Source organism: Durio zibethinus, chromosome 5, assembly GCF_047325235.1.
Source record: "Durio zibethinus cultivar Kanyao isolate XHJ-2024 chromosome 5, ASM4732523v1, whole genome shotgun sequence".
Classification (NCBI taxonomy): domain Eukaryota; kingdom Viridiplantae; phylum Streptophyta; class Magnoliopsida; order Malvales; family Malvaceae; genus Durio; species Durio zibethinus.
Genome location: NC_143166.1, coordinates 32,210,665 through 32,224,047, shown reverse-complemented (window position 1 = coordinate 32,224,047; position 13,383 = coordinate 32,210,665). Strand labels below are relative to the sequence as shown.

Here is a 13,383-nt window from a genome sequence, read left to right as displayed (position 1 = left end):
TATTTTTTGAAAACTTTAATTTTGAGGAAAATTGATACTTTTAACTTTCCCTAAAAAACCATTTTAAAAATTTATTTTTAAGAAAAATTGATACTTTCAACTTTTCCTCAAAAACTTTTTTTTGAAAATTTATTTTTAAGGAAAATTGATACTTTCAACTTTTCCTAAAAAAAAAAACCTTTTTTGAAAATTTATTTTTAAGAAAAATTGATACTTTCAACTTTTCCCCAAAAACCTTTTTTTTTTTTTTTATTTAAAGAAAATAAAATAATAAAACAAAATAAAAGTGAAAATAAAAAAATAAAAAAATAAAGAAAAGTAAAACAAAAATAAAAAAATAAAGATAAAAGAGTATTAAATAAACCTAATCTAATAATAAAAAAACAAATAAATAAATAAATTAATTAATTAATTAAAAAAAATCTAGAGCGGTTCGGAGAACGGCTCGGCTTAAGGAAGAAAAACGGCTCAGAGAACTCGACTCGAAATGTCGGCTCGGCTCGACTAACGACTCAGGGAGGCAGATCATGCGCAGGTCGAAAAACGGGTCGACGCTCGGGTCAGATTTTGGCAAAACGCGCGGATCCTCTTGGTTATTTAACGCAAAAATGACTTCATTTTGGGAGGGTATATAAGGTTGAATCTTTCGTTTTTTCAGCAGAAGCCCTCTCCCCTCTCTCACTTTTTTTTTCTTTTCTCTCCCTTCTCTCTAAAACTTCTGAAAAACTCTAGTTGAATATTCATCGGATTCTGAAAAATTGGTCGAAATTTGGGTTTTTCGTCGGAAGTTCTCGAAAAGTTGGTCGGTTTCTGGGAATCTTCATCGGAAACTGGGCAACTGACCGAAAACTTCAAACTTGGCTGGAATCTTCGTCGAAAAATTCAACGTCCGTCGAAAAATTCACCGGAATCTGAAAAATTTTCAGAAATTTTCAGAAAAAAAATTTCGTCGAAAAATCTTCAAAATTTTTTTTCTGATTACTAAAGCTATTCTAACGTCTCAAAACCCTTCTTAGCCTTCAAATCTCTTCTATATGCCTTTTTCTCTCAACCAGTAACTGTTTTTCTCACTGTTTTCTGTGTGTTCCTTCTGTTCCTAAAGATCTCTTTTATAGGGATTGATGAAAAGAGTTTCTGATCAATCTCAATTTCTTTTTGAATCGAGATTCAATCATTGAATCCAACATGAACTCTTCTGATTGAATCCCAATCCAATTTCAGTCAAATAAATCAAAGAAATAAAATAAATAAAATAAATCAGATAAATAAAAAAATTAACAGATAAATTAAAATTAAATAACATATAACATATAATTTGATATACATATAAATATTAACAGAAGAAAAAATAATAATAATAATAATAATAAAGATATAGACATATTAATAAATAGTAGTAATAAATAAGTAAATACCTAAGATAAAAATAAAAGAAAAAAATATAAAAACAATAATAAAAATATAAATATAAAATACAAAAAAATAATAATAAAAAAATAAACTTACTTATTTAAATCAGATCCAATTGATCCGAACCTGAACCAAATTAAATGTTTACAATTAAAAAAATATATATAGAATACATTAAATGTGTCCTACTACAATAGCTAGATAGGTAATCAAAGCCTATTTTTGCAATATAATCACCCTAACTAATGATAAATAATGAAACATTTTTAATCAAATATATTTATAAAAAACCTTATTCATGATTGTACAAGCTTTGCACATCGCAACTAATGGCTGAACTTTAAGTACGGTGATTCCCTTTCCTTCAGTCATGTCAATTTCCTTGCCATCAATCATTTCCCACTCAAAGCGTTGAATCAAACATCCTAAAGTTAATCCCACCATTCGCTGAGCCAGGCCTGCTCCTGGACATGCTCTCCTTCCTAACCTAAATGGCATTAGCTTGTGAGAATATTCTCCTAATTTCTCACCATTTTCAAATCTCTCTGGCTTAAAACTTGTTGGATCATCCCATAGTTTTGGATCCCTATGAATGGCCCATGCATTCACCAATACGATCGCACCACGTGGCACGTTGTATCCATCTAAGGTACAATCACTAGATGGCATATGTGGAAGCAGAAGAGGAGCTGCGGGGTATAATCGAAGCGTCTCCAATATAATACTTTGAAGGTAATGTAGCTTGGAAACATCTTGTTCATCAATCAGGTTTTCTTGACCTATTTGATTGTCTACTTCAGCTCTAGCCTTCTTCAATACTACTGGGTGATTTAGCAGATTGGACATTGCCCACTCTACTGTCACTGCTGACGTATCAGTTCCTGTAAGTATTATCACCTACACAACAATGTTAATTTGATAGTTTAGGACATTTCAGATTTGAATGTCACTTTCTAAAAATAGTACGAGTAAATAAACCATTGAGCTAAACTCCGTATTCAAAACCGAATATTTAATATTGAAAAGTGAAAAAAAGAAAAGACAAAGATTCAACTAATTGCCAATATGAACCCTTTGATAATTTGGTCAGTGTAGTGATGAGGCTCAGATTCTTGCAAGGAAAGAAGGTGATCAATCATACTATTATTTTCCTGCCTCTTACTTCGATGATTGCCAATCAAAGTTTGCTAGAACCTCTCCATCCTTTTCCCCACCTTCTTCACCTTCTTTTCAAACCCTTCACCAAACCAGTTCAATATAGGAAAGTAATCTGCTTGATTTGCCCTTCCATTATTCTTGAATGCCTCTGTTATAAGTTTCCTAAATTCTCTTGCTTCTTCTTCATTCGTCACTTCATCTCCTTAGTACCCCTTCCCTGCCACCATCCACATTATGTTATTAAAGGTCATGTCATTAAGCATAGATTTCATCTCCACTTTCGCAAACTCTTGACGCGAATCACACGAAAATTTTAGTAGCAAGCGCCTGATTTCGTCTTTTCGAACAGTCACGGAGGCGTTTAGACGAGTTGATGAGAAGATTTCAATGGCACCAATTCGACGTAAGTTGCGCCAATGATCACCATAAGACTAGGTTGTAACTGTGGTATTGTTGTAGCCTAAGTGTTTCCCTATGATAAACTTGGGGCGATTGGCAAAAAATATATCGTTCCTGCTGAAGCATTCCTCGGCTGCTGTTGAAGATGATACTACAACAAGAAGCCGAGAACCGAGGCGGAGGGAGACGATTGGACCATATTTTTGTGAAAGACTGTGGTACAAACGATGGAAGGGGGGGTTTTAGGAGGTGAAGGTCGCCAATTATGGGTAGTAATGGTGGCCTTCGAGGGAGGCTTTTGAGGTGTTTTCTTGATTGAAGCAACAAGTTTAAACAAATGATGAGAAAGATAAAAGAAAGAAATGAGTAAAGAATTGTTGCTTCTTCCATTGTTTGATTTGTTTCTGGTAGCTGTGTGTTCGTTTGATTTGATTTAATTTTTTTCGTGGTGTATAGAATTAAAATGTATTTGCTTTTATAGAAAGGCGTAACATGAGCATTGCTAAAAAATTTGGGAACCACCCATCTTTCAATGGGCGGAATTTTCCAAGTTAGACTACTTTTAACATGCATCACAATCGTGTGCTTTCATAGCTTATTTTAATTTGCCACTCAGATCATCAGTCTTTTTGTTTACTTACGTAGGAGATATTGCCATCTCAGACACTTCTTGCGTAGGAGATATTGTCATCTTAGAGACCTAGGGCCCATTTGGTTTTGCTTTTAGAACCAGTCTGGTGCAATTAAGGATAATTTTGCACCATAGAAACAAGTTTGGATGGGCAATTGGAATTTTTCAACTGCGCCACACCCCTCAATCGTCAATGGAGCTAAAGAGATCAATGAAAATTGTTAATTTTTAGATGGACAATAAAATTAATTTTGGTAAAATTAAAAATAGTGACAAAGGTGAAATTGATTATTCTAGTAGTAAAATTAAAATCATTGAAGAAAATATGTGTATGAATATAAATGCGACGATTGCAGTGAGTTGAATTATGATTAAAAAATTATCATTAAGGATATTATATTAAAATTTGTATGTAATAAAAATTTTAAATTATTTAACATTTAAAAAAATTTAAAAATTTAAAAATTATTTTTATAATAAATAATAATTTTGTTTTATTAAATAACAATTAAAAATTAATAAAAAATAATAGTTTGTTATATAGTAATACATTTTATTTATTTATTAATTTATTATAAAATAATATTTTTATTATATTTCATAATTTTTAAATAAAAAATAAAAAATAAATAAAAAAGACATTTTTGCATTTATAGTTTAAAGTAAAGGAAAAAAAAATTGTTGAAGTCCACTCCCCCGCTGGACCAAAATCCACTAAGTGGGCAAACGGAGTATAAAACTCCAAACGTGCTGCTGTGGTGACAAATGGAGGGAGCTTTTGCTAGTCTCATTCCAAATAAGATTTTCATGGCTTTATTAAAAGATCTATTTGAGTATTGAGCTCTTTCAATTATGTCTTTGAAGTTCCAAAATTCATTAGAATCAAGTTGAACTTTGATTTTTTATTATCTGTGTTCTATCTTGTAAAGCATTGGTTATGAAAAATTTAAGAATAAAATTTGAATGCAATAAGTGTCTCATAAGAAATTGAGGAATAACTTCTTGTTAATTTTTGCATTACATATTTATTCTATGAAGTGCTTTTATCAAAAAGTTTATCCATAAATTTATAGATAAAAAATAACTTAATTAATAAAAAAATACATAACTTATGACATGTGTCTCATAATTCATCTAACCAGTCATAGCATTCATTAACATTAAGTTTGTCCGATTAAATAATAATGTCATAATAAATAGATTCATAAATGTATCATTAAATATAAATTTAAGGAGTTATTATTAATGTTTTTTATTTAGATGCGATTAATTACCTAATTAAATCTATCTCATTTTAAAGAAAATTTTCAAGTTTGACTTAAGTATTTTTAAATGATAAATTCTAATCTACGAAATCAGATTTAGGTTCAAGAGTGTAGTTATGCATAAAGCAAGTTATATCACTCACACAATGCCCACCCAAATGATGATACTAGTTTAATTTCAAGTTATTTAAGTCTTAAAATATCTTTATAGTTTACCAAATAATTTAATTATTGAAAAGTGATCTTAAAATTACTTAAATAATTTGGTAGTAATTTAAAATAATTTCATCACCTCAAAAATATTCATAAAAACTAATATCCTACTCTATAGATGCTCCATCATTAGATTCATTAATATATTTTTCAAGAAATTAATTATTTGAAAACAATCAATAAAATCTTTTAATAGTTTAGTAGGATTTTAATTTGAAAACTCATTTATAGAATTTACTTTAAGAAAATTCACTAAATCTTCCAATAGTTTGGTAAGATTTAATTCAAGATTTAAATCCTTTAATAGTTTAGTAGAATTGAACATTTATATTTTATCAAAAAAAATTCTATTATAAAATTTTTTTAATAATTTGGTAGAATTCATAACAAAAATTTTAAATTCATGAAAATTTTTCAATAATTTGATATGACTAATGAATTTATTATTTTAAAATATTTTTTAAATGAATAAATAAAATTTAAACTATTTAAGCAAATAAATAAAAAATTTACCAAAAGACAATCGACTCGGTTTTGACTGAAAAATGGCTCAACTTCAAGAAGAAAAACCAACTAAAACGACTTTGGATTCGACTCGGTTCAACTAGGGCAACATCTACTAGAACTAGGTCATATGTTGAGGGTCGGGTCAGGTTCAATAGACACATGCGGATTCTAGTTTGGCAAAGAACGACATCATATTGATGTTGCTATAAAAGCCAAAAATCCTTTGTTTTTCTTATAATTGGTTTCTCTTTTTTCTCTCTTGGATCAAATCCTCTCCAACTTCTCTCTAAACCCATCGTGAAATTAAAGAATACCAACAAAATTTCTAGATTCTAACATCAAAAAATTCAACATGAACTCAAAAACATCTCAAAATTCCATACTCCAGCCACTGTTGAACCCTCTATCTACCGTGAAAACCACCAAAAACTTCAAACCTTCAATGACAAATTCAACCCAAACCCATAAGTTTTCAAAAAAACCATAAATCAAACCAATTTAAAAAAATTTCATAAATTCACAAAAAACTAACCCAATCCTAGAACTCCAAAATTTTTCGAAATCCAAAATTCAAACCAAAAACCAAGAATCAAAATACAAATTCTCAAAAACACCAAAAACTTCAAAAGTCAAACTCCCGAGAATCTAAACGAAATTTCTAGAGACCAGAATGAAACCCAAACCCAAGCCTAGATTCAAATGAAAATTCCTAAGTAAATCAAAATCCCAAAATTGCAGACAATTCAAATCCTAGAATACCAAGAATAATTTTGAAAAACACTAGAAAGCTAAACAAAAATCCAAAAAACAGAACTCATAAAACTTTTTATGCTTTAATTGCTAATTGCTTTTGTGTTGTCGGTTGCTTACTCCCTTATTGCTTTTTGGATATTCTTTTTATAGGAATTTAATCCTTTTTAATTTGAAAAAAAAATCAATTCAACTGAATCTATGATTTCATTGTAATTTGATTTTTTAAGTGATCTTTCCTTTTTTGCATGAATTGGTACCCAAAAAACTCCCAAAATCATCAAACCATTAAGTTCAGAAACGAATCTGAACTTGAATTGAATCCTAAACAAATCCCATGTTTTTTCATTTTTGGGTTTTCTTATTTTTTTCATTTTTTTTTTCTTTTTAACGTTTGACTAAAAAGTAAAATTAAACAAAAAATTAAATCAAATCAAATTAAAATTAAAATTTTTGGACTTTTATCTCATTGGGCTTAAACCTTTTCAATCAAGACCTAATTTACAATCAAAAGCTCATTTTAATTCCTCAAAAATTTTTCAAATAAAATAGGATATCTACAAATAACATATACTAATATAATTAAATTTGAAGAAATGAGCAAGCTTGAATAAATAACAATCCCACTGTCCCTCGTCTTTGTTTTGACATGAAAATTATAAGATGACATTTTCATTTAAGTGACAAATTTAAAAATGAGTTATTCATGTTGTGTGAAGGGAAATCTTGATTGACATCTAGAAACACCGTTGTATGTGATATTTAAGGAAAAAAAAAAATGAACTTTGACAATTTCCAAGACATGACTGCTGACATCCATAGCTTACATGCTCGCTTACATATCCATACCTCCTATACTTCTAACAAAGCTTCGGCTTTTGCACGTGGGTTGCTGGTAATAGATCTTACGACTTTTGACCATATTATTACAAATTTAGTTTCTCTTTGCTTTGTTATATTGGATTTTGATATTGCATAATACAAAATATCTTAAACCAAACTTTTTTCCGCGAACATAAAGTGTTTATGGGTTGGATTGGCTTATTAAATTAAAAAGGAAAAAGTTGAATTCAATTAGATTATCTAATTTAATTGTTGTTTTATTATTAAAATAATATATTATTATCTTATATCCATATTATAAAATATTCTTCAAACATGTTTGTTGTATAATATGATAAATAGATATGATGATAATTATTTTATATTATATTTGATTTATATTTAAATAAAAAAATATAATTACAGAAATTACTAATTATCTTTTTAGTATAAAATAATTCAATCATTTCAAAGTAGAGAGAATTATTTTTAATCGATGAGATTGAATTTACATATCTTATTATATCTTAAAAATTATATTAATAATTTAAATTGTATAAATTTTGAAGAAGGATAATTTTGACTAATAAATAAATTATCTTATATTGATCATTACACATATCAAACATAAGATAAAATAATATTATTTTATTTTATTTTATTTATAATATTATATTATCATATCATATTATAATCTCGTGTGTCAAATACATTTTTCATGTACAATATAATAGTAAAAAATAAATTATTTCTAAGAATAACTTAGAGTGACAAGGTGACAAACAAGTAGGCTCACACTATATACAAATGTAATATAACTAATAAAGAATTTTTTTTAAATCACCGAAAGTAAAATTAAACAATTGCAAAATAACTTTTTAATAGTTTTTAAAATTGACCATGTTTATATTTAATGTATTGTAAGTGTATAAATTTTATATACTGTCAATAAATTAGATGATACCACTTCATTAATAATCAAATAAAAAATTTTATTAACCATTAACGATAAATACAAAAGAACTTTTTTTTAATTCTTATTAATAAGTTGATATTATCTTATTCATTAATAATATATAATATTTAGATATTGATAATGTATGAAATGTACTCTTATTTTAAATAGACTAAATCAATTTATCTAATTCTTCTGTTTGAATTTTATCTCCTTTGATCATCAATTTGTCTTGACAATTTTTTAGGAAGACCTATTTGGCATGACTCCTCAATCCGTTTAATTGTCCTTATCAACTGACCCTTGTCTTTGTTTTGATATGAAAATTATAAGATGTTTTCAGGTGGATCCAAATGGAGTTATAGAATGTTTTTGAATATCTCAAATATTAAAAATTCAAATTTTGAAAAAAAAAAATTTGGATATTTCAAATTTTCTTTTGAATATATTTTTTATCGATAAAATTTATAAATTTAGTGATAATTATATATATATATATATATATTATAAATATACATTTTAAAATAATTTCTGAAACTGTCACGAATTCTTTTCATTCTTTATGACAAATTAAAAGATGGGTTATTTTTATTGGGAGAGAACGAATTTGGAGTTCAACATTTTTCAATTCAGAAATGGTTGTACGTCTCTTTTCTCAACCACTCGGCTAGTAATCTGATCAATAACGTCCGCGTATACGTGAATGTGATACTAACATGGCTTGGGCTTCTAGACGAGGGATCCCTAGATGCCTCTATGATTTGCTACATATATCATTTATGTATGGTTCACACCAAATTGAATGAAAGGGAAGATGGGATTTTTTGCCATGTCTAACCTACATCAAATTATATGGTTCACACCAAATATCATTTTGATTTGTTTTCAATGTTTTTTGTTATTTTGATTTATGTTTTATGGGATCCATAATTAATAATCAAATGGCATACACATGAATAATAATTATAAACATATTAAAATTAATAGATGCAAAAATAAAGAATAACGAAAATTTAACTTGTTCACAATTAGAAATGATATTGATGCTTTAAAAATAGAAGTTTGAGTATCAATTTAATTTAAATTGATCCATTCATTTATATTATATTTATTATTATACATGAAAGCTTTTTTATATGAATGTTTTGAAATATATTTTATATAAAAATAATTTATTTATCGAATATAATCTAAAATATTTAAGACAGAATGGATCAAACTTAAATTAAAATTCAATCCAAGTGAGTCATGCTTGCGGGCCTAGCATGTAGCCTAGCCCGTGAGCACTTCTATTTACAATAAATATATACAAAATAATAATAAAGGCTCGAGATTCACCAAAAAGACCTTCAGCTTGGCCTAATCGGCTTGGGTTATCACTTATTAGCACGAATAATTCTACGATTTTAGTATCAACCACACAAGAATATGTTGCAACACCTTTTGCATTAAGGAACCCTTTTTTAAAAGGATACTAGTTTTCATCCCCACTATTTTTTATATTAATTAGGGATATTAATTTTATTTAAATTCAATGAAGAATTTAATTTTTATTTTAATTAAGATTAGGATGGATATTAAATTTTGAGGATAAAAACAAAATTGAGTGTGATTTTAAATTTTTTTATAGAGCATGAATATAAAAATAGGTAATATAATATTCATTCCATATCCGTATCGTATATATTTTTATATATTTAATAAATTAATTTTTATTTAATAATATAAATTTTATTTTAGATGTATTATATCTAATATATTTGTATTTAAAATATATATTTTATCAAAAAAATTACTTAAATTTACAAGATTAAAAAATTTTTAAAATAAATTTTATTTTTTATTTTCTTAAAAAATCACGAATACGACAATTACACATATCCATTAAATACCAACGTGGATGAAGATGTAGATGAATTTGAAATATCCATTAGATATAGGTACAAAAATAATTATAATATAAAAAATTGGAAATAAAAAATATTCTACCTGCCTTATACCTTATGAATTGACATTCTTGTATTAATTAAGTTGATTTATTTATTAATTAATTGATGTTAAAATATTTGAATGCATGAATATAGTTACAATTATATTTGTATTAATTTGAAATAATTTTTCTTTTCATTAATATTTTATTACACTTTTTTATAATTATTTTATATAAAATAATAAAAATATTAATTTGCATACAAAATATTACAAATATATTAAGATTCAAAAAAATAAATTTATATTTAATATATTGCGATTAAATTTTTGTTGTTATCTTTTTGTATTGCTTACAAGTGTCATAATTAATTCCTTAATAATCATATATAATATTATATTATAACATAAATAGAAATCTGATAAGGTTTGCTTATGTGGATTTTTTTTTTTGGCTAAGTATAAATAATATTATACTACAACATAAATAAAAATCTAACAAAGTTTACTACATGGACATTTAGGTGGATAATTTGTTTTTTTGACACATAAGAAATTTCTTAAAAAATTTTTTATAATGACTTGTAAGATATTTCCTAATTTTAATCTATTTATCAAAAAATACATTTTTAAAAATTACTTAATTACTAAAACTTTCAAATTTAAGTGGAAGACTAATTCAATTATTTTTAAGTTGCTAGTAATAAAATCTAATTTAAATATGTTAATTTTTCAAAAATGTATTTCTAAATAATCTAAATGTTTATCTTTTTCCATTTAAAATTTTCAAATATAGTGATATATTTTCTTTTAAAATAGGTTTCCTAATAATAGAAATATATATCTTTTTAAATTTAAAACTCTCAACTGTATTGATATTATAAAATGGATTTCCTAATAATTTGAATATATGTCATTTTAAATTTAAAATTTTAAAATATAATTTTGTTTTTAGAGATTTCATAATAATCTTTTATTATTTGATTATTTTTAAATTTAAAAAGACCAAATATCACATACATTAGAAGATAATTTATTCTTTAACAATTTTTGTTTTTAGAGATTTCATGATAATCTTTTATTGTTTGATTATTTTTAAATTTAAAAAGACCAAATATCATATACATTAGAAGATAATTTATTCTTTAATGATGCTCTCAATGTTAGTTCTTTTTCTCTATTTTTTTTCAACTTTTATGCTTGCAAAGAAATGGTTTTTTAACTTTTGGGATGTGTAAAATTATTTTTTTTATTATATTTTTATAAATTGTGCATCCACATATTAAAAAAATTAAAATCAATGTTTTTTGGTTTTTGAAATTTTTATAAAACTTTAAATATTTTATTTGCTTCAAAGTGTATGCATAGATCTTATAGAAATTTTTTAACAATTCATGGATGTTGAAGCAAAGAAAGAAAATCGGTATAGTACAATAATAATTGTTTTGAAATATTTTGATAATTGAAGGTAAGAAAAATATTGATTTAATTGTTAAGACATTATTTGTTGGTTCTATTTATTTATTTACTTATTTGTTTGTTTATTTAGAAACGATTATACAAGCTTACTTTTAATTGTTGATTTTGTTATGGTTTTCTTTTTTTAAAAAAAAATTATAAATAAAAACAAATGACTAAAATACAGTACTAATTCGAATATAATTGTTTTTATATAAAAGTAAAATCATGTTTATTTATTTGAAATTAAGTTTTTATAATTTAATTTTTTATTATATTATTGATTTTTTGGAAGCGAAACGTAAGTAGTAAAAGTAAAAAGCAAATTTTTTTACTTTTTAAATTTATTATAAAATTTTGTGAATAAAAATTGACTCTTTTTAATTAAAACATTTTTACAACAAATTTTTAAAATAATTGTTTAAAATTTAATACCATTATTTAAAATTTAAAACTATTTTATTTTAGATTTTATGGTAACATAATTTTACATCAAATGTAAAGTTTAAAATAAGTATACAAATTAATGTGGCAAATCTTCTAGATGTTAAAAATTAAGATATTACTAAAACTCATATAAAAAATGTACGTGTGAGTGACCTGTTCATTTGTCGAGCCTAGCTAGATTTGGGCTAAGCTTAAATAAGATATGAAAAGATTATAAGCAAGTCTAGGCTCAAGTCGGTTTGACTCTTCAGGCCTCGTTTTCTACCTAAACTTGTTCTTATATATAATAAGAGAGCCAATGCCCATCCAAAGCACTGTTATATAGTTTGTCATAACATATAGATCCGTAAACCTATGCTAGACTTAACAAATGGATAGAATCATCACCGATCTTTTTTACTATGTGTGATTGGTCACTTAAAAAATCTATCATTTTAAAGAATTCCTAAGCTTGACTAAGGGTCCTTAAAAGAAAAGGTTCAGGTCTACAAAGTTTGGTTATATGTGAAGAAGGTTGTAGCACTCCTACATGCCCATCCAAAAGATGGTATCATATTATTTTAAATTTATCCTAAGATCTTAAGTCTAATGGTTCCAAATTTTACGTTAGATATTGAAAATAATTTATAAGATTCTTCCATCAATCTGGTAGAATTTTTAAAAATATTTTTTCACTTCAAGAGTATTCAAGGATCCCATTTGTTTCCTTGAAAATGTTTCGTCGTCGGAAAAATGTTTAATAATTTTTTCATTATCGAAAATATATCTAATTATTCTACCATTTGAGCCAAATTAGAAATATTTTTTTTGAATTTCTAAACTTTTCACCATTGAGCCTATTTAAAAATTTTTTTTATTTTTTTATCTCTAAATTTTTTACTATTTAGGTTAATTTAGAAATTTTTTTTTTTTAAATTTCTAAATTTTTTCACCATTTGGGCTTACTTAGAAATTTCTTTATTATTATTTTTTCTTTTTTTTGGAAAGAAAATAATATGACAATTATTTTTATTGAAATTTCATCTAAATTATTCCACCATTTAAGATAAATTTAGAGAAAATTTCTCACATAGAGATTTCTTAAGAATTTACCATTTGAAATTTCTAAGAATCTTATCCTTGGATAATTATCAAATATTTTCAACCCAAATTTTTATTTTTATTTTTTTGTTTGAAAATAAATATTAATTATTGTTATTAAAATTTTATCTAAATTATTCCACCATTTAGGATAAATTTAGACAAAATTTCTCACCTAGGAATTTTATAAAAATTTACCATTTGAAATTTTTATAAATTCTATCATTGGATAATTAATATTTATTCTAAAAAAATATTTTATTTTTTTAAAATTTAATAATGAAGAAAAAAAACTCAAAAACACATAAAAATAAATAAACAAAATACTAAAAAAAACCTAAAAAAAAAAAAACAGAACT

General features: G+C 25.3%; 1 protein-coding gene across 1 annotated transcript; it reads right to left on the bottom strand.

Annotated features, from left to right (window-relative positions):
- Positions 1–1,619: 1,619 nt before the first annotated feature.
- LOC111282594 (cytochrome P450 81D11-like) lies at positions 1,620–3,357 on the bottom strand. Its single transcript, XM_089761515.1, has 2 exons — positions 2,472–3,357; positions 1,620–2,307 (listed from the first exon to the last, which is right to left on the bottom strand). Exons 1-2 carry the CDS (start codon positions 2,547–2,549, stop codon positions 1,681–1,683), a joined length of 705 nt encoding a protein of 234 aa, XP_089617641.1. The 5' UTR covers positions 2,550–3,357; the 3' UTR covers positions 1,620–1,680.
- Positions 3,358–13,383: the final 10,026 nt, after the last annotated feature.

What these genes read in the sequence shown, in the direction of transcription:
- LOC111282594 (XM_089761515.1), bottom strand. Translation starts at nt 2,549, where the DNA reads ATGATTGATCACCTTCTTTCCTTGCAAGAATCTGAGCCTCATCACTAC. An exon ending in TTATCAAAGGGTTCATATTG is followed by an intron (nt 2,308 to 2,471) that starts GCAATTAGTTGA and finishes ATTGTTGTGTAG; the next exon opens with GTGATAATACTTACAGGAAC.